General features: G+C 52.9%; 3 protein-coding genes across 7 annotated transcripts in view; 1 reads left to right on the plus strand and 2 right to left on the minus strand.

The window, feature by feature from the left end:
- The window catches only part of SYCE2 (synaptonemal complex central element protein 2), a 13,561-nt gene extending 12,118 nt beyond the window's left edge, over positions 1 to 1,443 (minus strand). For 3 of the 5 annotated variants that reach the window (XM_067733483.1, XM_067733480.1, XM_067733479.1), the window contains exons 1-2: positions 1,383 to 1,419; positions 647 to 780 (exon numbers count right to left, since the gene is read on the minus strand). In XM_067733483.1, the coding sequence (XP_067589584.1) occupies positions 647 to 780; positions 1,383 to 1,397 (149 nt within the window). In that variant the 5' untranslated portion in view covers positions 1,398 to 1,419. Of the gene's footprint in view, positions 1 to 646; positions 781 to 1,382 lie in introns of all 5 variants that reach the window. The other 2 variants (XM_067733482.1, XM_067733481.1) reach the window with 1 other exon arrangement.
- Positions 1,444 to 5,075: 3,632 nt separating this feature from the next.
- FARSA (phenylalanyl-tRNA synthetase subunit alpha) lies at positions 5,076 to 13,981 on the minus strand. The gene is made up of 13 exons (XM_067733484.1): positions 13,789 to 13,981; positions 11,820 to 11,957; positions 11,635 to 11,733; positions 11,428 to 11,546; positions 10,278 to 10,370; positions 10,064 to 10,192; positions 9,872 to 9,987; positions 7,094 to 7,178; positions 6,883 to 6,982; positions 6,622 to 6,790; positions 6,414 to 6,491; positions 6,137 to 6,251; positions 5,076 to 5,469 (listed from the first exon to the last, which is right to left on the minus strand). Exons 1-13 carry the CDS (start codon positions 13,933 to 13,935, stop codon positions 5,331 to 5,333), a joined length of 1,527 nt encoding a protein of 508 aa, XP_067589585.1. The 5' UTR covers positions 13,936 to 13,981; the 3' UTR covers positions 5,076 to 5,330.
- A 3,404-nt stretch (positions 13,982 to 17,385) lies between these two features.
- On the plus strand, positions 17,386 to 21,529 carry CALR (calreticulin). The gene is made up of 9 exons (XM_067733485.1): positions 17,386 to 17,558; positions 17,925 to 18,026; positions 18,212 to 18,415; positions 18,862 to 18,956; positions 19,046 to 19,255; positions 19,338 to 19,451; positions 19,535 to 19,678; positions 20,541 to 20,633; positions 20,719 to 21,529. The coding sequence occupies exons 1-9, from the start codon at positions 17,468 to 17,470 to the stop codon at positions 20,917 to 20,919; spliced, it is 1,254 nt and encodes a 417-aa protein (XP_067589586.1). The 5' UTR covers positions 17,386 to 17,467; the 3' UTR covers positions 20,920 to 21,529.
- Positions 21,530 to 22,856: the final 1,327 nt, after the last annotated feature.

The raw sequence follows: 22,856 nt of genomic DNA on the forward strand, positions 1-22,856 counted from the left end.
GCCTCTTGGGAGGAGGGGAGTTCACAGGCATCATACTGGGTTGGCCCAAAAGTTCGTTCGGGTTTTTCTGACCATTTTATGGAACACTCGAACAAACTTTTTGGCCACCCCAATACACAGCTCTCTTGAACAGGAACTGCTATATGATGTTCTTAAGCAATTTTTTCTTCATTTTCAAATTAACTCCAGGTATCTAAGGGCCTCTTCAAAGCAATACTTGGCTGGATTAATTTAGACTGGCTAATGCATATATATATAAAAGTTGTTTCCTAGTTGTTAAAAGCTTATTTTATAATTTAGACTTAGCTGATTTAGACTGGCTTTGCATCAGAATAAACAAAATGTATTTTATCAACTTAAAAATAAATAAATAAACGGGTCACCTGTCACTCCCTCCCTATTTTTTTCCTCAGAGCACTTAGCATCCCCTGACTACTGCATATTCCCAAGTTTATAGACGTTCTCCTAGAACGTCACCTCACTGCTGTGTCCCCAGCACTTCCATCCCAGGCACACGGGAGATGCTGGACGAGTATGTGCAACAAATGCGACAAGAGTAGACACTGGTAGGGTCTTGCGGAAGAAAAGGGTGAATGAGAGGGACTCAGGGGTCTGTTTGGACTCGATGGGCCGGGTTCTTCCTCACCTAGCTGGCCCTCGACCAGACTCCTCTTCGCGGCTCTCCTCGCCTTGCTGCTGCTCCTGGCTCTCTCCCAACAGCTGTGGCTCCTGGTCCTTGCACTCTGTCTGGGGCATGTCCACCTGTGAGCACGGCCAGCGCTTGAGAGGTCGAAGGAGGGTGAGAAGCAGTCAGATCCCCCTGCTCCCGCCCCGTCAACCCTGGGCACCTCTGTCTGCCGATGCGGCATGTTGGGGACCCGCAGAAGAGACGGGGGGTGCTGGGACGGGCACCACGAGGACCGCGGGGATCCTGTGCCTGGAGCACAGGAGGACTGAGGTGGGGAGACCTGAAGGGGCCGGGGTGAGGACAGGTGCTCCGGATGGGGTGCTGGGGGCCTGGGCTAACTGGTGTGCGAGTCGGCTCAAAGCCTTCAAGGAGGGAAAAGAGGTAGGAGAAAAGAAGAAGAAAAACGGGTGAGGCGCGTGGATGTCTGAGTCTCTCTCTACCCTACTCCTGCCACTCGCCATGCGTGGAAGTCGGTCCTGCCTGGGCTGTCAGTGCGTCAGTCACACAATCAGTCGGTTAGTCAGGGCCCAGTAGGTCAGTCAGGAAATCGGAGCCCAGTCGGGCGAGGAGGGGCCGCGATGGCAGGAGACAAACGGCAGGGCTCTGGTTCGTCGGGGAAGCCCAAGATCGCTGCCATTCCCTGCCCGTCAGCCCGCCTCCCGCCGCCCGCGCGATGGAAACAAGCGCAGCGTACTCCCTGCCGCTCCATTCCGTCTTTTCCCGCCTTCTTGTTTGCGCCCTCTGCGCACGCGCCTCCCCCGCCCCCGGAATGGCCCGCTCCCAAGATGGGCAGCGGTGCGCACTCCTGGCCCCGCCTCTTTCTGGGAACTTGAGCGCGCAGCGGGGCGGGGACGGCCGTTAAGTGGCGGTTGGGCTGTCTAGGGGCTGCGCGCGCAGCCGGCACCGCCGGGAGGAGCCTGTGGTCTCTGAGCGCGCGTGTGCGCATGTGTGAGGTTCCAGGGCCCACGGTCAGTAGGGGAATGGGGACAACCGTTCATCTGCTCTGCCCGGAGGTCTTTCCAATAAAAAATTCTGACCTTTGCTGTCCCTTGATTGCGACCTATTGCCCTCAGTGAAAAAGTTTATGCAGTTACCACCTTGAATCAGTTACCTGCACTCCAAAACCAGAAGCTCCTTGAAAGCATGGGGGCCTGGCCCTTAAGGGTTGGGCCCATACCCCTTAATAATAAGAGTAGTAATAACAGTAATCAATTAATAGTGACAACAATAATAGTAACTGGCACACAAGGAGCCACAGACTGGGAGAAAATATTTAACTTGTATCCAGTATCTACAAAGACCTCTTGCAACTCAGTGAGACAGAAAAACCCCAGTTAAAAAATGGGCAAAGGGGTCTTCCGTGGTGGCGCAGTGGTTGAGAGTCCGCCTGCCGATGCAGGGGATATGGGTTCGTGTCCCGGTCCGGGAAGATCCCACATGCTGCGGAGCTGCTGGGCCCGTGAGCCATGGCCGCTGAGCCTGCGCATCCGGAGCCTGTGCTCCGCAACGGGAGAGGCCACCAACAGTGAGAGGCCCGCGTACCGCAAAAAAAAAAAAAAAAGAAAAAAAAAGGCAAAGGATTTGAAATGGTTGGCCAAAGGCCCTGAGGTCTGAGCAAGCTCAGTGCCTTTGAGGAGTAGCCAGGCCTGGTGGCGCGAGCAGGGCTTGGAGGAAGCAGTGGGTGAAGGATGAAGGGTTGGGACTTTGTCCCAACTGACTGAGAAGGAGATGGAGCTCCGCTTCGGGACACCTGTCACATTGCTCACGAAAGGGAGACAGTGGGAATCTGCTCACATCGCTCAGCCCTTCTGTGCAGGGCTCTGTCCCTGGCCACACACTAGAGCACACACCTTAACACCTACGTTCTGGAGAACTGGGTTTCAATCTGGGCTCTTCCCAATGGGGGTGATCATTAAACTGCCACTCACTCTCAAAACCCATCTTTGTCTAATAGCAAGGTGATAAAATCGAAAACATGAGACTATTATAAGAGTTTCAGGGATAAACATTTGGAACACATTAAGAGTTTAATAAACAGTGGCTAACAGTATCTTGTGGCAAAGCTACAAGTTATGCGAGATGCATCTTCCTGCAGCATCAGATTTGAAGAGTTGAGGATTATCTACTGGGAAAAATCTTTTTTTTTTTTTTTTTTTGGTACGCAGGCCTCTCACTGCTGTGGCCTTTCGCGTCGCAGAGCACAGGCTCCGGACGCGCAGGCTCAGCGGCCACGGCTCACGGGCCCAGCCGCTCCGCAGCATGTGGGATCTTCCCGGACCGGGGCATGAACCCGTGTCCCCTGCATCGGCAGGCGGACTCTCAACCACTGAGCCACCAGGGAAGCCCCTCAGACTTACTTTTAAGCATGCATACACAAACACACTGGCACCAAACCAAAACAAAGGCAACACAGAAGATGCAGGATGATTTTTATGGTGCACAGTCTGTGTAACATTTGAAAACATGCAAATTGAAACCGTGTCTTGTTAAAGTGACACATATAAGTAGCAACAGTTTAAAAGCACATGAGAATAATAAATACCAAATTCAGGAGGCGGCAGCCTTAGTGGGCTGGGGGCAAAAGAAACTAGGACAAGCTCATAGGGTCTTCAAACCATTAGTCGCACAGATCTAAAAAATGAAAGATCCAAAGCAAATATAATCTATGCTCAGATTCGAATGAACTAGGGGTGGATTCTTGGGTGTTTACTGTATTATGCTTCATATTATACATGCTTCACCCTCACCAGCCTTTACTTTTTACATGGCTTCTACCCCTCCCCCATTTTTTTATCTGTTCATCCTGTCTCTCATGCCTCCCCAGGTTCCCTCCCCACCCCCACCCCACGTCAGCTCCTGAAGGCAGGGACCTGAGCCAGCTTTGCCCACTGCTGGGTCTTCAGCTCATGAACACTGCTGGCACTTAAGAGATGCACGTTTCAAACTATTACATTTAGAACAAATGGACAACAAGGTCCTAATGTATAGCACAGGAAGCTATATTGAATATCCTATGATAAACCAGACTGGAAAAGAATATTAAAAAAGAGGGATTCCCTGGTGGCACAGTGGTTGAGAGTCCGCCTGCCGATGCAGGGGACACAGGTTCGTGCCCCGGTCCGGGAAGATCCCACATGCCGCGAAGCGGCTGGGCCCGTGAGCCATGGCCACTGAGCCTGCGCATCCAGAGCCTGTGCTCCGCAACGGGAGGGGCCGCAACAGTGAGAGGCCCGCGTACCGCAAAAAAAAAAAAAAAAAAAAAAAAGAAAGAAAAAAAATACTAAAAAAGAATGTCTATATGTGTATAACTGGGTCACTTCACTGTACAGCAGAGATTGGCACAGCATTGCAAATCAACCATACCTCAATAAAAAAACTAAAAAAATAAAGGTGTACATTTATTGAATGAAGGAATATTTTTCTGTATTCCTGGATTATTTAATTATAAATAAACAAAAGATTTGAGTGAGGAGCCCTTGGAAGATTGGTGCCCCCAGGCCCTGGGACCAGCAAAACCCATGGTCTCAGCTGACTGCCAACTGCCCTGGGTATAAAAGTGGCCTCATGGTTACATAAAAAATTGTCTGTTTCCAAAAGCGTGCTGCCCCTGAAGATCTGGGCTGAGCGACGTGGTGACTTGGATTGGCTTTGAAATATTCCCATAGAAACAGGTGTGAGATGCTGCTCACTGTCCAGTGTGAGTGGTGGGTTCATGGAGCTTTATCCTACTCATTCATCTCTATTCTGGGCTCATTTGAAATCCTTGAGTTTTTTTTTTTTTTAAGAGTAGTAATTTTAGGGGGACGAGAAAGGGGTGAATGTGTGGAGCACAGAGGACTTTCAGAGCAGTGAAAATACTCTCTATGATACCATAACAGTGAATGAATACACGTCATCATACGTTTGTCCAAACCTACATACAACACAGGGAATCAACTGTAATGTACACTATGGACTTTGGGTCATTATGATGTGTCAAGGCAGGGGGTTTATAGGAAATCCCTTTACCTTCCACTCAATTTTGCTATGAACCTAAAACTGCTCTTAAAAAAACAAAAAGGGCAGCTTTAAAGGCTTAGCTTGCTATACGCCCCACCCCACCAATGCTGGCTCCCAGTTGGTGGGAATGCTGACTCCTGGGGCCCCGACGCCCGCCTTGGCCTCCCCTTCCCAAATGCCCCTTCCACAGGGGTAGGGGGTTCTGTTCCCTTCACCTAGAAGAACCTGGCACCAGGAGGTAAATCAGTAAATGCCTGATGGAGCTAGTCTTCCCTGGAGGGATCTGGCTCAGGCTGGCCAGGGGTTCCTGAAGATCCAAGACCTCCAACCCACCACGCCTCACACCCGGGGCTCCAGCACCCCTCCACCCCTAAGGAAAGGCACCAGATGAGGGCAAGTGCCCACTTTATTAGCCAGCAGCTGGTCTGCAGGGCTCCCCAAGGCCCACCCTCACAGGTGGACAACAGAATGAACCTGCTACCCGCTCCCCTGTCCCTGGGACCCTGGGGCCAGTGGGGAAGAGGAGATACCAGGGGCAGGGGGACTGGCCTCACAGAGGCCTCGTAAGTACAAGGGGGTCACTGGCAGGGATGCAAAGGGCAGCAGGGTCTTGGGGAAGGCGGCCTATCCAGGGCGGTTCGTGTCATGCAGCCTCCTGTGTCGACGGGGGCCCCCGTTCGGCATCTAGGCGGCACAGGGGACTGTCGTACACCATCTGCAGGTTCACCTTGTGGCCCACCAGCTCCCGGATATTGTTGATGCCGTATTTGATCATTGTCGGGCTTGGGAGGGGGGACATGACATGGTTTAACATGAGGTCAGGTCATGCTCTCTTCTGATCAGAACCTCTCTTATCACCTTCCTTGAGTAAAAGCCCAAGTCCTTCCTGGGGCTCAAAAGGCCCTGCTCAACCTGTCACCTCCCCACCCTCATCTCCTCCCATTCTCCACCTTCACTCACTCATTCCCTCCAACCACACTGGCCTTCTTAGTGTTCTCCAAACACAGCAGGCCCACTCCAGCCTCAGGGCCTTTGCACTGGCTATTCCCTCTGCCTGGAACGCCATTCCCCAGATATCCTCACGGCTTACCAATTCACCCATGTTCAGTCTTTGCTCAGATGCCACCTCCTCTGAGAGGCCTTCCCTGACATCTCCTTAGCCCTCCCTGCTGTGTTTTCTCTATAACACTGCTTTTGGACATACTTTAAGCTTTACTTGTTATTTATCTCGCTAATTATCATCCTCTGTGTTCCACTAGCACCCCTGGCTTCATGGAAGTAGAGATGTGTATGTCATAATCACAGCACAGGACTCAGTACACAGCAGGTGCTCACTAAGGGTTTCTCAAATGAATGAACGAATGAATGGGGCTGAAAGTCTGCAGGCCCCCATGCCTGGCAAGCCACCTGAGTAAGGCAGCCAATACCCTAAGTGGTTTGGGTACTCACCGCTCAAGGGAGAGGCCCCAGGCAATGACTGACACATTCTCAGGGAGCCCCATGGGCAGCAGCATCTCGGGGCGGAAGATCCCAGAGTTTCCAACCTCCACCCACTTCTTCAGGCCTGTGAAGGCACGAGAACGATGGGGCGGCTTGTGTGGGTGATACTGGGCCTGGCAGTTAGCTTGGGAGGTGGGGTGTGGGCTTGGCAGTGACGGGGACCTGGGCTGAGCCATGGACAGCCTGAGACCTCCCTCCCTGTCCCAGTACTGGGTTCCACCCTGACCTTGGTGGTAGCTGAACACTTCCATGCTGGGCTCGGTGTAAGGGTTGTAGGTCGGCTTGAAACGCAGCTGGGTGATACCTGGGTGGGGAGGCAGCCAAACAGAGTGGGGGTGGGGGTGGGGCAAAGGGGGAGGAGAGGGGCAAAGGGGGAGGGTCAGGCTGACGACCAAGGCATCCTCCTGCTTGCCCACCCCAGCCCGCCTGCTCACCCAGCTTGGTGAAGAACTCCCGCAGGACGCCCATGAGGTGGCCTAGCGTGAGGCCGTGGTCAGCCACGACGCCCTCGATCTGGTGGAACTCGGCCAGGTGCGTGGCATCTAGGGTCTCATTCCGGAACACACGATCAATGGAGAAGTATTTGGCCGCTGTGAAGGGCTTCTGGAGATGAGAGGCAGGCCAAGCCCGGGCATGGGTGAGAAGGTCAGCATGTCAGCCCTGGCCCCTCCAACGCTGCCCAAGCCCTGCCACACCTTCTGGGCCAGGCGGTAGAGGGCGCGGGCGCTGGCCGACGTGGTGTGGGTGCGCAGTAGGTTTTTCCGAGCCTCGTCCAGTTTCCAGTTGTATTTGTACCTTCAGAGGGACATACAGGAAGTCCATGATGCAGCTCACGGCCCCCAACCTCTTTCCCCCGACACCCCTGGGTGTCCTGCCCAGGACCCAAAGTCCTGGGTCCTGCCTTACCCCTGTGAACCGTAGCCGCCTTGAGAGTGGGTCCGCTTGACGCGATGGACATAGTCCATTGGGAGCTGCTGGGCCTGGGCTGGATCTGGGCAGGACAGAGCAACATCTGGTCAGTCAAGGAGCATTTCTCAAATAGCCACCGCACTGAAAACAGATAGTGACACAGGCAGCTCCCTCCCCCGCCCTCCACAGCTGCCAGAGGGTACCTGGGAACACCTGAGTCAGTCACAACTCTCCTCTGCCCAGAACCTTCCGTGGTCCCATTTCCTCTTTTTTTTTTTGGCCATCCTGCACAGGACTTAGTTCCCCAACCAGGGGTCGAACCTGTGCCCTAGGCAGTGAAGCGCAGAGTCCTAACCACTGGACTGCTGGGGAATTCTCTCCTCCCACTCCTAACTGATCAGTTCCTCCAGCCACAGGGCTTCCCTGCTGATCTGTGAGCATATCAGGCATGTGCCAGCCTCAGGGCCTTTGCACTGGCCATTCCCTTTGCCTGGAACTTTCCTTCCCCAGGCATAGCTCCCTCCCTGACCTCCTTCCATCTTTGCTTAAGCAGCCTTCATTTTATTTTTAAAAATATTTTATTGGGGCTTCCCTGGTGGCGCAGTGGTTGAGAGTCCGCCTGCCGATGCAGGGGACATGGGTTCGTGCCCCGGTCTGGGAAGATCCCACATGCCGCGGAGCGGCTGGGCCCGTGAGCCATGGCCGCTGAGCCTGCACGTCCGGAGCCTGTGCTCCGCAACGGGAGAGGCCACGACAGTGAGAGGCCCACGTACCGCAAAAAAAAAAAAAAAAATTTATTTATCTTATTTGGTTGCATCGGGTCTTGGTTGCAGCAGGCATGCTCCTTAGTTGTGGCAGGTGTGCCCCTTAGTTGTGGCTCACCAGCTCCTTAGTTGCAGCATGCGAACTCTTAGTTGCGGCATGCACGTGTGATCTAGTTCCCTTACCAGGGACCGAACCCGGGCCCGCTGCATTGGGAGCACGGAGACTTTTTTTTTTAATTAATTTATTTTTGGCTGCGTTGCGTCTTCATTGCTGTGGGGGGCTTTCTCTAGCTGCGGCGAGCGGGGGCTACTCTTCGTTGCGGTGCACGGGCTTCTCATTGCGGTGGCTTCTCTTGTTGCAGAGCACGGGCTTCAGTAGTTGTGGCATGCAGGCTCAGTAGTTGTGGCTTGCAAGCTCTAGAGTGCAGGCTCAGTAGTTGTGGCGCACGGGCTTAGTTGCTCAGCGGCATGTGGGATCTTCCCAGACCAGGCATTGAACCTGTGTCCCCTGCGTTGGCAGGCGGAATCTTAACCACTGTGCCACCAGGGAAGTCCCAAGCAGCCTTCATTTAATTAATTTAAAATAAATTTATTTATTTTATTTATTTTTGGCTGCATTGGGTCTTATTGCTGTGCGCAGGCTTTCTCTAGTTGCGGCGAGCGGGGGCTACTCTTCATTGTAGTGTGCGGGCTTCTCTTGTTGTGGAGCACGGGCTCTGGGCATGTGGGCTTCAGTAGGTGTGGCTCGTGGGCTCTAGAGCACAGGTTTAGTAGTCGTGGCGCACGGGCTTAGTAGCTCCGAGGCATGTGGGATCTTCCCGCACCAGGGCTCGAACCCGTGTCCCCTGCATTGGCAGGCGGATTCTTAACCACTGCGCCACCAGGGAAGCCCGCGGCCTTTAACTTAAATTGACAGCGTGCTCCCCCACCAACAAAACGTCAATTCCCCCATCACATTTACTGCCATCTTTCATTGCCGGGTTTACAGCTTACTTAGAATTAAATGCATATCTCACCCAACCAGGATATGCGGGCCTCATCAGGGCAAGGATTTCTGTCTCATTCCTGGCTGTGACCCAGGTGTTTCACAGAGACTTTGGCACACAGGAGCTCAGTCATAGGTGCAGACTCTATGCTGTACGAATGTGCAAGTTCTTATGAGTCCCTTCCAGAGACACAATTTTAGTGCACCTGAAAAGCCTGACATCAAATCCCAGCCCCACCGCCTATAAGCTGCGACCCTGGGCAAGTGATGTCCCCTCTCTGAGACCTAATTTCCTCATTTGCAAAACAGGGCTAACAGTCTACTTCCTATAGTTGGTGGAAAGATTAGGACAGTGACAGCTCAGTAAGTTTTATATATATATATTTTTTCTTTTTTCTTATTTTTGTCCACACTACATGGCATGTGGAACTTCCCTGACAAGGGATCAAACCTGCGCCCCCCTGCAGCGGAAGCGGAGAGCCCTAACCACTGGGCCACCAGGGAAGTCCCATGGCTCAGCAAGTTTTGGATGCTGAAATGATGACAATGGCGCTGCTGCTCCTGGCCAGGTAACAGGCACCCAACAGCCTCATCTGCCCTGCTGGTGGGGGAAACAACAACCATTTTGGAAAGTCATTCAATTTCAGAGAGTACTAAGGACTGTGGAAGAAAGAAAGAACTGGGAAGCAATGTTGAAGACTAGCAGTGAGGAGCTTTTAGAACTTGGGGGGACAAGGGCATGTCAGGGTGGCCTCTCTGAGGTGATATGTGAACAGAAGCTTCATGCCAGAGCCTGCCATGAAGACCTGGGAGAAGACAGTTCTCGGCAGAAGCCACAGCACAGGCAAAGGCCCTGAGGTGGGCAGGAGGGGAGGTGGAAGAAGATAACAGAAGTTGATGATAGCAGCTCACACAGGTTTGTCGGCCACACTGAGGAGGATGGAGTTTATCCTGTAAAACGGTATGCCACCCCAAAAGGTTCTGTCCAGTCCTGGCACCTCTGATGGCGCAGCGGGGCCCACCCACCTCGCAGGAAGAAGGTGTCATGCTGGTCCCGTGCTGGGTGCTGCTGGGGCTGGAAGAGTGCGTCAAAGTTCCAGAAGGAGCTCTCAATGTAATTGTCGGTCGGCATCTCGGTGAACCTGGTGGGAGACACAGCCTGACTGCCCTGCCTGTGCCAAGCAGGTGGGCTAGCCCCACCCCTGGCCCCATGCTTACCCCATCTCCAGGAAGATCTGCCGGAACTGGGTGCGGACCTTGAGCAGGGGGTGCAGGTGGCCGCTGTCAGGGAGGACGCCATGGGCCGAGAAATTGTAGGGCTTGAAGGGCCGATCCCGCCAGGAGCCACTATGGGGAGATGCAGGGTACATGGGTCTGGTGGGGGCTGCCTACCACACCCCCATCGGCCCCCAGCTCTGGGGCTACCCCCTACCTGGAGATCATCTCTGGGCTCAGCTCTGTTTCCTGCTTGGAGATGCTGGTGCTAAAGGCACTGCCTTTGCTCACCCAGTAGGTCTTCAGGTTCCTGAGGCCAGAGGACAACGCTGTTACCTCCTCCAAGTGGTTTCCCTTGACCTCCCATCTGATGCTGACCCCAAAGTCACCCACCAAGTCATTCTGCTGTATTTCCTTCCTGACACTTACCATCTCCAGAATCCTCTTAGCTGGTCCCGACCTACATCCCTATGTTCATGCAGTTACTCATTCAACAAACATTTACTGAGAACCTAATGTGTACCAGGGTCTGTTCAAGGCACTAGGCATATAGCTGGGAGTGATAATAATAGGTCAAGTTTAGAGAGTTTACTCCACACTAGGCTCTGCTCCATAAAATCACCCCATAATCCTGTGTGAAAAGGAGCCATTTTACACATGCATAAACAGAAGCTTGGACAGATCAGGTGATTTGGTCAAGGTCACACAGCTAGCATATGACAGAGCTGGGACTTGAATCAGGCAGCCCCATTCCAGTCTTCTTTTTTTTTCTTTTGGCCACACCATGCAGCACATGGGATATTAGTTCCCTAACCAGGGATCGAACCCAGGCCTCCTGTGGTGGAAGCTCAGAGTCCTAACCACTGGACCACCAGGGAATTCCCAGTTTGTGTTCTTATAACTGCTAGGCCACTGCTACGTCTGCTCAAAGGAGTCGTCAGCTCTGTGAGGGCAGAGCCCCCAGCCTGTCCAGGTCCCAGCAGTCATAAACTTTCAGACGGTGCTTAGGACTGTAAAGGAAGTCAACAGGGCACAAGGGATGGAGACCAGGAGTGAGGAACTTTTATGGAATTTGAAGGGAGGAAAGGGTGTCAGGGTGGCCTCTCTAAGGTGACACATGAGCAGAGGTTTGATGTCAGAACATGCTTTGAAGAAGAGCAGGAAGCTCTTTCTCAGCAGAAGGCACAACAGAGGCAAAGGCCCTGACACGGCATGAGCCTGGCGTGCGTGCTCGACAACCACAGTGTGAAGGGAGGCTGGGAGGAGACTGATAGCACCCTGGCCCAGTGTGGGCAGAATGGCTCCCCTTCTGCTCCAGGGCCATGCAGGTGACACAGGTGTGAGCCGGGGGGGCGGCACCCACTCACACTTCAGTCAGCAGCTTCCTCTTCCTGAGCTCGCTCCTCTCCTTCTCTCCCAGCTTCTCGGCCTGTCCACCCTGGACCAGCTGGAGCCGCCGCTGCACCTCATCCTCCACGCTATCCACCTGCCACAGTGATGGGCGTGAGGGGCCGTGAGGGCAGGGGGCCCAACTGTCCGACTACCTGTCCAACTACCGCTCGGCAGGGACTCACCACTCTGAACACCCGGGGCCCGTCGGCAGCACTCTTGTCCACTCGGATCCACTTGTTGGACATGGCCTTGCTGAAGCCCACCTTGCCACTGGGCAGTCGCTGTGGGAGCAAGGCTGCAGTGAGGGGGACACAAGGGTCGCCCTCATCCCAACACCTCCCTAGGCCCTGCCCACTCAGACTCCTACCATGAGCTCGCTCTGGGGCAGGCCCTCTGGGGGGACGCTGCGAAACACCCGGGCCTCATGGCTGCCTTCCCGGGCAATCTCCTCGCCCTCAGCGGTAAGCTCCCAGCGCTTGGTGGAACGCAGCTCAGCCTCGATTATCTGTAGGAAAACAGGGGGACACGGGCAGGGACAGGGTTCAGGTCCAGGCACCCCCTTGCCGCAGCACTGGGGACGCGGGTCAAAGAACAGCCTGTGATGCCAGCTTTGCCTCTCAGCTGTACCACTTCCCAGCGGAGTGATCTCGCCTCGTTGAGCCTCAGTAGATCTTTTGTGACATGGGAAAAATGACAAAAATGATTCACACCTCCCAGGGTGAGGTAAAGTACTGAGGGTATTACCTGCCTGGCAAAGAACAAATCCTATCACTTTTGAACCTGGGAAAGATTTTTTTAAAGTCTCGGGTGAAATGATTTATTTCCACACTTACATGCATCTCAGTGTAGCCAGACGTCAGAGAAGAACCCAGGCTGCCCACATTACACACAGGAACCCTAGGCTCCCCTTTCGTTTTAATTCCTAGCTCTGCTCCTCTCTTGCTGTGTGACCTTGGGAAAGTTGCTTAACGTCCCTGAGCAAATTTTCTTATCCATGAGAGAAGGGTGTGGTGGGTTCTACCTCAGAGAGTTGTTTTGAGTAACTAAATTAATACACAGAAAGGATGCAGAGCGCTTAGTATGCAGCAAATGCTGCATAAATATAACTACTACTACATTAATATCATCGTCATCATCCTTACAATGAACCCCATTAAGCTGCCAACACTTAACCCTCAGTAGCCTACACAAATGTCACTTTCACATCCATCAAGGTACTGTCATCCCATACACCATAGCTTCAATCCCTTTCTGCACTGACGACCTCAGGCTTCAAATCCAGGTTTGCCTGTTCCTTCTAGTGACACTGATCAAGATTCTGACCAGTGCTTAGAAGTTGTCACATCTGCAATATGGGGATAATAACAGTGCCATCAACTGAAGGGCACATCAAAGATTGGATGAGGAATAAATCTGAGGCCAGAGCAGGGCACATCATGTAAGTTTGATGTTTTCAGCTATGTTTTTTGAGTCCTAGCCTCATGGATCCAGCCTGCTGGGTGACCCACGGGTCGGTCAGCATCCTCCCCCTCTGGCTCCATCACCCTTCCCTTGTCCAAGTCAGAAGGCTGGGCTTCATCCGAGCTACCCCTACATTTCCATGAACCTTATTTCATTCCTTCACCTGAATCCCTTCTCCATTCCAGCTGCCTCCCTACAGCCAGGGACCACACCCTGTAGTTTGGGGATGTGCCAGCCTCTGCCACTGCCCCCTTGCCTCCAGTCCTGCCCGCACCGATCCTTTCCAAGAGTGATGTAGGCAGTACACACATCTCATTGGCTCTAGCTCCTGCCATGGCCCCCCAGTACCCCTGTGAAATAAAGACCTACAAGGCCTCGCAAAATCTGGCTCTGCTGGGTCTCTCTCACCACTTGTGCCACCTCCCTACCCCACTGTTCCTTAAAGTGCCATGGCTTTTCTACTCAATGCAGAAACCCGACTCAGCTGTCATCTCCTTTGGGATACTCTCCCTGATCCTCAAGGCTGGGTCTGCTAACGCCTCTGAGTTCCCCGTGCTTCCTCCATCACTCCGGTCACTTGAGTATATCCATTATACCGCAGCCTGCGTGAAGGCGGCGACTGCGTCTTTCTGGTCCACCATTCTCCTCTCCACCCCCTCAACACTGATCATGCCTCAATGGACGTTTACTGCATGAGGAACATCCGTACCCCGGGGCCCTCACTCGGTCCTGACTCCCCCCTGCGCACCCTGGGCGGGACACATACAATTACTCCTAACCAGGCCTGAGATAATCTGGCCTGGAGGCAGAGCCCTCCTGGCAAGGGAACCGCAGGTGCAAAAGCGAGGAGGCCCGGCATCACCGGCCCAGCTCACCTCACCCAGCGCCTGCAGGCTCTTCACGGCGCCCACCACGGTCTGATGCTCTACGCCCAGCTCGGCCGCCAGTTCAGCGCTGTCCAAGCCGCCATCGGCCGCCTCCAGCCGCTGCAGCAGCACCTCCGCCACCGGACCGTCTGCCATGACTGCTCCCAGGGCGCTCGGCGTGCGCCTGCCGGCGGCCAGAACAACCGGAACCGGAACCGGAACCGGAACCGGCGCCGGGGGGCGTACACCGGCATCTTGAGTGTGGCAGACTATGCTGCAGGGCTCGGGTGCCGCCATCTTGAGCGTGTCACTTGAACTTAAGAGGGGGTTAGGGACCCAGTACTGGCTGGACTGGTGGTTTCTTGTTGACCAGAGAGGTCAAATTAATACCATCAAAGACAGACTCACAGCATTGTTTTAAGCTGCACCCAGCCTCACCAGAAGGGGCTGTGTGACCTTGGACTTCCCCCTCTCTGGGCCTCAGACCAGTCCTCCCTTGGGGATTCTTTCTTACCCCCACAGGAGGGCTGTGGGTGGTGGACTCCAGATATAGTCATCCTGTTGATGTCAACTACTTTTATTTTTTCTATTATTATTTTAAAAATCTATTTATTTGGTTGCACTGGGTCTTAAGTTGCAGCTCTCCAGCTCCTTGGTTGCAGCACATGGGCTCCTTAGTTGTGGCTCCAGGGCTCCTTAGTTGCGGCATGCATGTGGGATCTAGTTCCCTGGCCAGGGATCGAACCCAGGCCCCCTGCATTGGGAGCACGGAGTCCTAACCATTGCACCACCAGGGAAGTCCCTGATGTCAACTACTTTTAAATTTTAAAAGGGAGTCTGGGTAGGGACCAACCCTATTTATAGAGGGGAGAAGGACTCAATAATAGTATATTATTGAATAATATATTCAAGGTTGCAGCTAACCTGTATGGACGTTCTCCCCTGTGCCCAGCCCAGTGCTAAGTGCTTCAGGTGTCTTACTTCATTTTCCCCAAAACTGTATGATGTAGATACTGATATAATATATATTTCACAGATGTGAAAACTGAGGCTTGGAGGGTGGTATGCCTTGCCCAAGGTTCTGCAAGGAGCTGGTGGACAGTGTCAGAAATTATAAACACTCCAGAACCTGCCCCCTCCTCCCCATACCCCTGCTCTGAGAAGACCAATGTCAGGAAAATAATTTGTAGTATAGATCAGTGCTGTCCTATAGAAATATAATTCAAGATACTGGGAATTCCCTGGTGGTCCAGTGGTTAGGACTCCACTATTCCACTGCAGGGGACACGGGTTTGATCCCTGGTCAGCATGCCGCAGCTTGGCCAAGACAAAACAAGAAATATATTTCGAGATAGAAATGTAATTTTACACATTTTAGTAGCAACGTTAAAAACAAAAGGGGTGAAATTAATTTGAAGAATTTATAGAACCTAAAATGTCCACATTATCATTTCAACACTTAATATAAAACTACTAGTGAGATATTTTACATTATTTATTCACACTAAGTCTTCAAATTCTGATGTATATTTTCCACTTACAGCTTACTTCACAGCCGCTGCATTTCAAAAGGCAATAATCACATGTGGCCAGTGGAGACTACATTAGACAGCACAAGTAGGTTCTAATCCCAGATCTGCCATTTTTGTCCCTCAGCCAAATCACTTAATATTTCTGTGCCTCAGTTTCCTCGCTTGGATGGAAATGATATGAGCCCAGGTTACTGTGAGAATTAAGTGAAATAGTACCCACACACACATGCAATACTTGCTGGTACTAAATTGAGTGTGGACTCTGTGTTAGGTGCTGTTCTAAGCACTTACTCATTTAGCCATCACAACTGTTATTTGAGCGTGGTAAATGGGGTTACTAATATCCCCCAATGCTGGACCTACAGTGAGGTCCTGATAAAAATTCAGAATGCATCCCTCAAAGTCTCTTCTTAGCTTCAAAGCACTTTCCCCATTTTTGCTTATTTAATTCCAGCAAGAGTCCTTCTTTCCTTGCTTCTGTCCCACGTCAAGTAGGTTTTAAGCCTGTTCTGTGCCTGATGCTGCAGGAGACACTGTGGGGTGCGGGGCAGAATGGTGAGGTGAACAAGACAGGCATAGTGTCTACCCTCTGGCAGGCAGCACCTAGCCCATGTGTCCCTGACACATGGTGGAAGGGCGGGAAGGCAGGGGGAAGGTCAGTGGAAGGCCTGGAGTGGTCATCCCAGACTTGGGGGGGTCCTCGTTGGGGAGGACCAGGTTGGGCAATACTGGATACTGTCTTGGGGAAGGGGCAGAACCCCAACTTCTCCAAGGCTCCTAATTCCTCTCTTTTCTGAGTCCCCACCACTAGAGGGGAAGCACCCCCTCCCCACCCTTTTGCCAAGATCCACCCCCTTCAGCAGTTTACTTCCACTTCCCAGGTCCAGAGCCAATTTGCTCAGAGTTTGGGAAAGCCCCACCTCTCCTGCCTGCTTCCTGCAGCCTAGGGGCAGGGAGCTGGTGTGTTACTTTCAGTCATGTGCCTCTGCCTTCCTAAGAAGGCTCTAGTCTCAGGGGTCCTGGCCACCTCCCTTAGACCTTATCTTCCCCACCATCTGTCCCATTTTGTCCCTCCCCAACGGAACCCCCTGCCCTCTCATCTTTAGCCGTTTAATTGCAAAAGCAGGCCGTTTGTGGGAGACCACAAGACTGTGACCCCTTTCATTTACCGGCTGAGGAGGGGATGAGGGGTAAAGGACAGGCTGCAATAAGGTGAACAACCGTAGGAGACCCAGCCTATAGTCACAACTTCGAGCCGTTCAAGGCTTCCTTCCCTCTGTCCCAGACATCCCTAAAAGCTTTGAAAGCATTTCTGCCGGCCAGCAGCTGGCCGGGGTCGCTCCTCTTGGCCTTTCAGGAGCTCCTGTGCCTTCAAAGAGGCTAAATGCCTTGCCCCAGCTCACACAGCAGCAGTCTGACAGGCTGCCAGGGAACTAGGGGCCGTACGGAGGAGAGAGCCGGCACTCCCCCCGCAGGCCTGCACGGCTCAGGCGCTGGGGTGAAGTGAAGCCCTAGGGCTCGATGCCCTCTGCCCCATCCTGGCGGGGCGGGGGGCTGGGGTTAAGAGAGAGAGAGAGAGATGGAGAGAGAGAGGGTCGGAGTGGTGGGGTTCCCCAAATTCAGGGTAGAAAAGGTTAGGAAAACCTTGCCTACCCATCCCTGTAGAGGGGATAAGTGGAGTCGATGCTGGAGCAGGGCCCTAGCTCTAAGCAGCGGCACCTGCTCTCGCGCGAATTCTTTAAACGCCTAGACCTCTAGCGCTGCTAGCGGGCGAGGGCGGGGTTGGGCCGAGGTCTGGTCACATGACCTGGCCTGAGGGGCTCGAGGCCCCCACTCCACCGGTGGGCGTCCCCCACAACGCGTGGTCGACCTTCATTGGCCAGCGGTGCGGCCAATAGAAATCGGCCATCTGGGAACCCAGCGTTCCGAGGCACAGCCTAACTTGCTGAACCCACAAGGGTCCAATGGAAAGGCAGAGCTGTGGCCACAGACCAATGATAAAGTGGGAGAGGAGGGCCAAGAGGCCGGACCAGGTTGGTTTGAGAGGCGGCCGGTTATAAAATCGCACGGCCGGCGGCACCGTCCGTCCCTACTGCAGAGCTATTGCTGGTAGAGTGACTTAAAGGGCCCGCGCGCCGCCGCCCCCTCGGCCCGCCATGCTGCTACCCGTGCTGGTGCTGCTCGGCCTTCTTGGCCTGGGCGCCGCTGAACCCGCCGTTTACTTCAAGGAGCAGTTTCTGGACGGAGGTAACGGCTAGTCCCGCCTTGAGGCCGTCCTAACGATGCGGCTGGCCCCCCAGCCCATATCTGCGTGTCGCCTGTAATTACTGCTCAGAGGACCAACACAGTGGCCTTCAGGGGCTGGAGCCGCAGGCGATCTTTCCTTCTGCGTCCCTGGGGAGCGGGGAGGGCGCGGCGGCCTTGCGCGGCGGGAGTTAGGGTTCGCCCGAGGATCTTTTAAGCCACCAGAGCTGTCAAGCTAGAGGTTGGGGTGGGGACAGTCGGGGGGAGGGGGAATCTCCTTCCTTGCCCCCAGCAGCTTGTAGCTCCTGGTAGATGTTTGGTGGGGGGTGATCAGCACCGCTACTCTGACCTGCCCCTTTGGTCCCCTAGACGGATGGACCGAGCGCTGGATCGAATCCAAACACAAACCAGATTTTGGCAAATTCGTTCTCAGTTCCGGCAAGTTCTACGGTGACCAGGAGAAAGATAAAGGTAAGAGCCTAGGGGTGGGTGCTCAGATCCAGGAGGACTTCCTGGAGGAAGCCCTAGTCACCACACAGTTTGGATATCCCTAGAAGTAGAAGAGGTGGAGGAAGGGAGAGTCGTCTGTATTTCCCATCCTAAGGGTCTCCCGGGGGTTGTTGCTGAGCCGTGATCTGACTACCGTTCCTTGCTAGGGCTGCAGACAAGCCAGGATGCCCGGTTTTATGCTCTGTCGGCCAGATTCGAGCCCTTCTCCAATAAGGGTCAAACACTGGTGGTGCAGTTCACCGTGAAACACGAACAGAACATCGACTGTGGGGGCGGCTACGTGAAGCTATTTCCAGATGGTCTGGACCAGACAGACATGCATGGAGACTCTGAATACAACATCATGTTTGGTGAGCGGGCCCCACCCTGATGCTGACCTCTGATTAGTTAGAGGGAGTTCGAAACCCCATGAGTTCTTTATAGCCCATGAAAAGTGGTGTTAAGATCATAGAAAACACTTAAATGGTTAAACATTTCTTTGGAGGAGAAGCTGAGAAAATAGTTACAGTTAGTAGCAACTTTCTACATTGTTATCATTGATTTAAGACTGCTAATTTGCGCGATTTTATAAGGTAGGCATTTACTAATTCTGCAAGTAAAGATACTGACTTCTAGAGCACTGATTTTTTTTTTTTCTTTAAATCCCTAATCACAGTCCCTTAGAGATATCTGAATTTTGTCTTTTCACCTTGACAGACCTGAGTTTAAGAACCAAGTTTTCTTTTTATAAATGGGTGGGGAGGGGTTCATAATGGTAGACACTCTCTAGTTCTGACTGGATCTGCTTCTCATCAAGGCCCGGACATCTGTGGTCCTGGCACCAAGAAGGTTCATGTCATCTTCAACTACAAGGGCAAGAACGTGCTGATCAACAAGGATATCCGTTGCAAGGTGTGCTCTGGGGGTGGTGACAAATGGCTGTAAGGGAAGGCTCAGAGGCCAGCCTGGTGGGCGGGGCACTGATCTCTCATTCTCTTCAGGACGATGAATTCACACACCTGTACACGCTGATTGTGCGGCCTGATAATACCTATGAGGTAAAGATTGACAACAGCCAGGTGGAGTCAGGCTCTCTGGAGGACGATTGGGATTTCTTGCCTCCCAAGAAGATAAAGGATCCTGATGCTGCAAAGCCTGAAGACTGGGACGAGCGAGCCAAGGTTGATGACCCTACGGACTCCAAGCCTGAGGTTCGTTCTTGGGCAGGGGCTCCCCACCATGGAGGGTGTGGAGGACAACTGGGCCAACTCTGACCTCCTAATGTACCTGCAGGACTGGGACAAGCCTGAGCACATTCCTGACCCAGATGCTAAGAAGCCCGAGGACTGGGATGAAGAGATGGACGGAGAGTGGGAACCACCAGTGATTCAGAACCCAGAGTACAAGGTGAGCCTGGGGCTCTGAGCAGGGCGGTACACAGTGGGGAATGCACTGATCTCCACTCACCCACCAGTTCACTTCTTCTGCAGGGTGAGTGGAAGCCCCGACAGATTGACAACCCAGATTACAAGGGCATTTGGATCCACCCAGAGATCGACAACCCTGAGTATTCCCCTGATAGCAACATCTACGCCTATGAAAACTTTGCTGTACTGGGCTTGGATCTATGGCAGGTGAGACACGGAGGGAAGAGAAGGATCCCAGGACCTCAAGTGCACAGGGTCAACCCAGGAGGAAAGGGACAAAGGAGGTCTGACTCCAAAATGGTGCTTTTTCTTTTTTTAAAGAAATTCCTGGTTTGTCCTTATGGCATTCTTACAGCACCCACTCTGAAGTTGTACTTACTAACTTCTTGGTACTTTTTCAAGTACCTACGGGAACCAACTCATTTTATTGCCCCCAGCAACCTAGAAGGTGGTTAGATAGTACCATTAGAAAATTAGGTTCACAGGGACTGAATTTTTGTCTGTTCTGTGCAGTGATGTACTTTCTGCACCTAGAATGGTGCCTGGCACGTAGTAGGTACTAGAGAAATATTTAAAGAAGGGAGTGAGACCCCTTTTTACAGATGAAGAAAATGAGGTGCAGAGAGGTGAAGTCACCAGCCTGAGGTCATGTAGGCAGGAAATGGCAGAGCTGGTGTTGGAACCCAGGCAGCCTGTGTTTTTTTGTGTTTTTTGTTTTTTTTTTGTGGTATGCGGGCCCCTCACCGCTGTGGCCTCTTCCATCGCGGAGCACAGGCTCCGGACGTGCAGGCTCAGCGGCCATGGCTCACGGGCCCAGCTGCTCCGCGGCATGTAGGATCTTCCCGGACCGGGGCATGAACCCGCGTCCCCTGCATCGGCAAGCGGACTCTCAACCAATGCGCCACCAGGGAAGCCCAGGCAGCCTGTTTTTTAACTGCAACATTAAACTGTAGCATTGTGTAGTGGTTATGGGAATATGGGCGGGAGACCTTTTCGAGGCCAAGGCCAACAGGTATATCCCCTCTGACCACCCTTCCGACCACCCCTCTACTCCCTGGCCCCATTACAGGTCAAGTCTGGCACCATCTTTGACAACTTCCTCATCACCAACGACGAAGCATACGCTGAGGAGTTTGGCAACGAGACATGGGGTGTTACGAAGGTGGGACCAGGGTCCAGTCTTGGGCTTGGGGGTGGGCAGGGCTGCCAAGGGAGTCCAGGCCCTGAGGTGTGTGGTTTGCACACAGGCAGCAGAAAAACAAATGAAGGACAAGCAAGACGAAGAGCAGAGGCTAAAGGAGGAGGAGGAGGAGAAGAAGCGCAAGGAAGAGGAGGAGGCAGACAAGGAAGAGGAGGAGGACAAGGATGAGGATGAGGAGGATGAGGACGAGAAAGAGGAAGAGGATGAGGAAGACGCTGCCGCTGGCCAGGCCAAGGATGAGCTGTAGGGGCCACGCCGCCGCCGCCTCCAGGGCTGGACTGAGGCCTGAGTGCTCCTGCCGCAGAGCCGGCCGCGCCAAATAATGTCTCTGTGAGACTGGAGAACTTTCATTTTTTTCCAGGCGGGTTCCAATTTGGGGTGGATTTTGTTTTTGTTCTCCCCCTCCCCTTTTTTTTTTTTTTTAAAGTTTTTTTTTTTTTTAACTGGTGTTTTGTCTCTGATCCTCCTTCACTCCTCACCCCTGGCCTTCATCTTTCTTGATTTGACATCTTTGCTTTCTGCTGTCCCCTTATCTCCCCAGATCCCTTAGCTCCCCTCCAACTTGGGGACTCAGGGTGGGGTGTGGCGTGGAGGAGAAGCCCCAGGCCCAAGATTCCATCTGCTCTCCTTCCTGGATCCCACAGGGGGGTGGTAGGAGAAGAGGGTGGCATCACCAGCCCCCCAGCACTGAGGAAGAATGGGGCTCCTAAGCCCTGAGCTCTGACCTCCCTCTCTCCTTTCTCCCCTGCCCCCAGGACTGGGCCAGTTCCGAGTGGGGCAGCGGGTTCTAGCTCGGCTCATACTGAGAATGTAAGAACTACAACTGAAATTTCTATTAAATTAAGTTTTGTGTCTTCCTCCTGTGTTTCCTTTTGGGGTAGGTGACTCTTAAGTGAGGCTCATTTTGCAGCCACTACAAGTGTTGGTTGAATGTCCCATAAGGTTACAGGGGCCCTTGTTTATCCGGAGAACCCCAAACGGGTGGGAAAGAGTAACTATTCTAAGTGCCATTACAAATACTCCACTTATTAGCTCATTGAGTCGTTGCATCAAACTGGTGAGTTTTGGTTCTAGTACCAGTTGTGTTTGATGAGGAGACTGAGATTTAGTAAGAGGTGGGGTTTGAACCCACACCTTAGCCACCAACTTGTACCAACCGTTTTACACTGCGCCACATATGTACGTCTTACCTGTTAAGGAGCAAGACTACACAGAGCTATTGGACAGTTTTAAACACATTTTCTTAATATTAGCCAGTGTCAAAAGCTATTAATTCTCTTCATAGTCAAGGAGAAATAGGTTCAGAAATGGTATCTAGCTTGTCCAGTGGTCTTCAGTGGCCAAGTCAGGATTTGAACCTCTTGGAGGGAAGGAGGTGGCACCAAGTGCTGGTGTAAAAGTGGCAGAGGAGAGTGTGGGCCCCTAAGGTTGGCCTAGGCCCACCTCTGTTGGGGTCCTGAAGGCTGCCACTTAACGTCCAGTGGGTGGTTGGGAACTGATGTCCCTTGTTGCCAGAGGTTAAGAATCCCTCAGCCAAGTCTGGCCTATTCTTGTGGAAGCTTCTTAGCTCAGGGCATGCAGTGAAGGGAGAAGCAGTAGGACCTGGTAACAGTTGGGTAATGAGTCAGGTGGCAGGCGACTGCCTGGTGTCCTACTTGGATGGGAATGTTGAGAAGAGCAGTTTAGGAGGCAGGTAGTGGTCAGTTCAGGATTGCGGGGGAGAGTCCACCCATTAACTGGAAGATGAGACCATCACCTCCATCCTGTCTGCCAAAGCACCCTCTTCAGCTTCGGCCAACCAACTCTTCGATTCCTTGTTCCTTGGATAGGCCTCCTTTGAGCTTCCTGTGTCCTGTGGCCTAGCGCCACCCTTCTGGAAAGCCTCCAGGATTGGCATATCCAGGGAAAGTTTAAGGAGAGAATTTTGTATTCGGTGTAGGGAAGCCTTGAAAGTTGCATCTTCCTTAAAAACTTTGGGGTCAGACTGGGGGTAGGTGGGTGAACAAAGTGATCAGGGAAGGAGCAGCAGAGACGTGGGGGGACCCAGGAGCTAGAACAGATTCATTCCAAAAATCCAGCTCTTCCCTCAGGAATGGATGGGACCACAAAATGGCCTCGTGTCCCCAGTTCCTTGGCCAAACGTGTTTACAGAGTTTTCGTTTAATTGTTGGTGACCTTTCAAGT

This window comes from Pseudorca crassidens, chromosome 3 (genome assembly GCF_039906515.1).
Source record: "Pseudorca crassidens isolate mPseCra1 chromosome 3, mPseCra1.hap1, whole genome shotgun sequence".
NCBI lineage: Eukaryota > Metazoa > Chordata > Mammalia > Artiodactyla > Delphinidae > Pseudorca > Pseudorca crassidens.

What these genes read in the sequence shown, in the direction of transcription:
- FARSA (XM_067733484.1), bottom strand. Translation starts at nt 13,935, where the DNA reads ATGGCAGACGGTCCGGTGGCGGAGGTGCTGCTGCAGCGGCTGGAGGCG. An exon ending in GGCCCCGGGTGTTCAGAGTG is followed by an intron (nt 11,547 to 11,634) that starts GTGAGTCCCTGC and finishes TCACTGTGGCAG; the next exon opens with GTGGATAGCGTGGAGGATGA. An exon ending in CAGATCTTCCTGGAGATGGG is followed by an intron (nt 9,988 to 10,063) that starts GTAAGCATGGGG and finishes GTCTCCCACCAG; the next exon opens with GTTCACCGAGATGCCGACCG.
- CALR (XM_067733485.1), top strand. Translation starts at nt 17,468, where the DNA reads ATGCTGCTACCCGTGCTGGTGCTGCTCGGCCTTCTTGGCCTGGGCGCC. An exon ending in TGAATACAACATCATGTTTG is followed by an intron (nt 18,416 to 18,861) that starts GTGAGCGGGCCC and finishes CTTCTCATCAAG; the next exon opens with GCCCGGACATCTGTGGTCCT. An exon ending in ACAAGGATATCCGTTGCAAG is followed by an intron (nt 18,957 to 19,045) that starts GTGTGCTCTGGG and finishes CATTCTCTTCAG; the next exon opens with GACGATGAATTCACACACCT.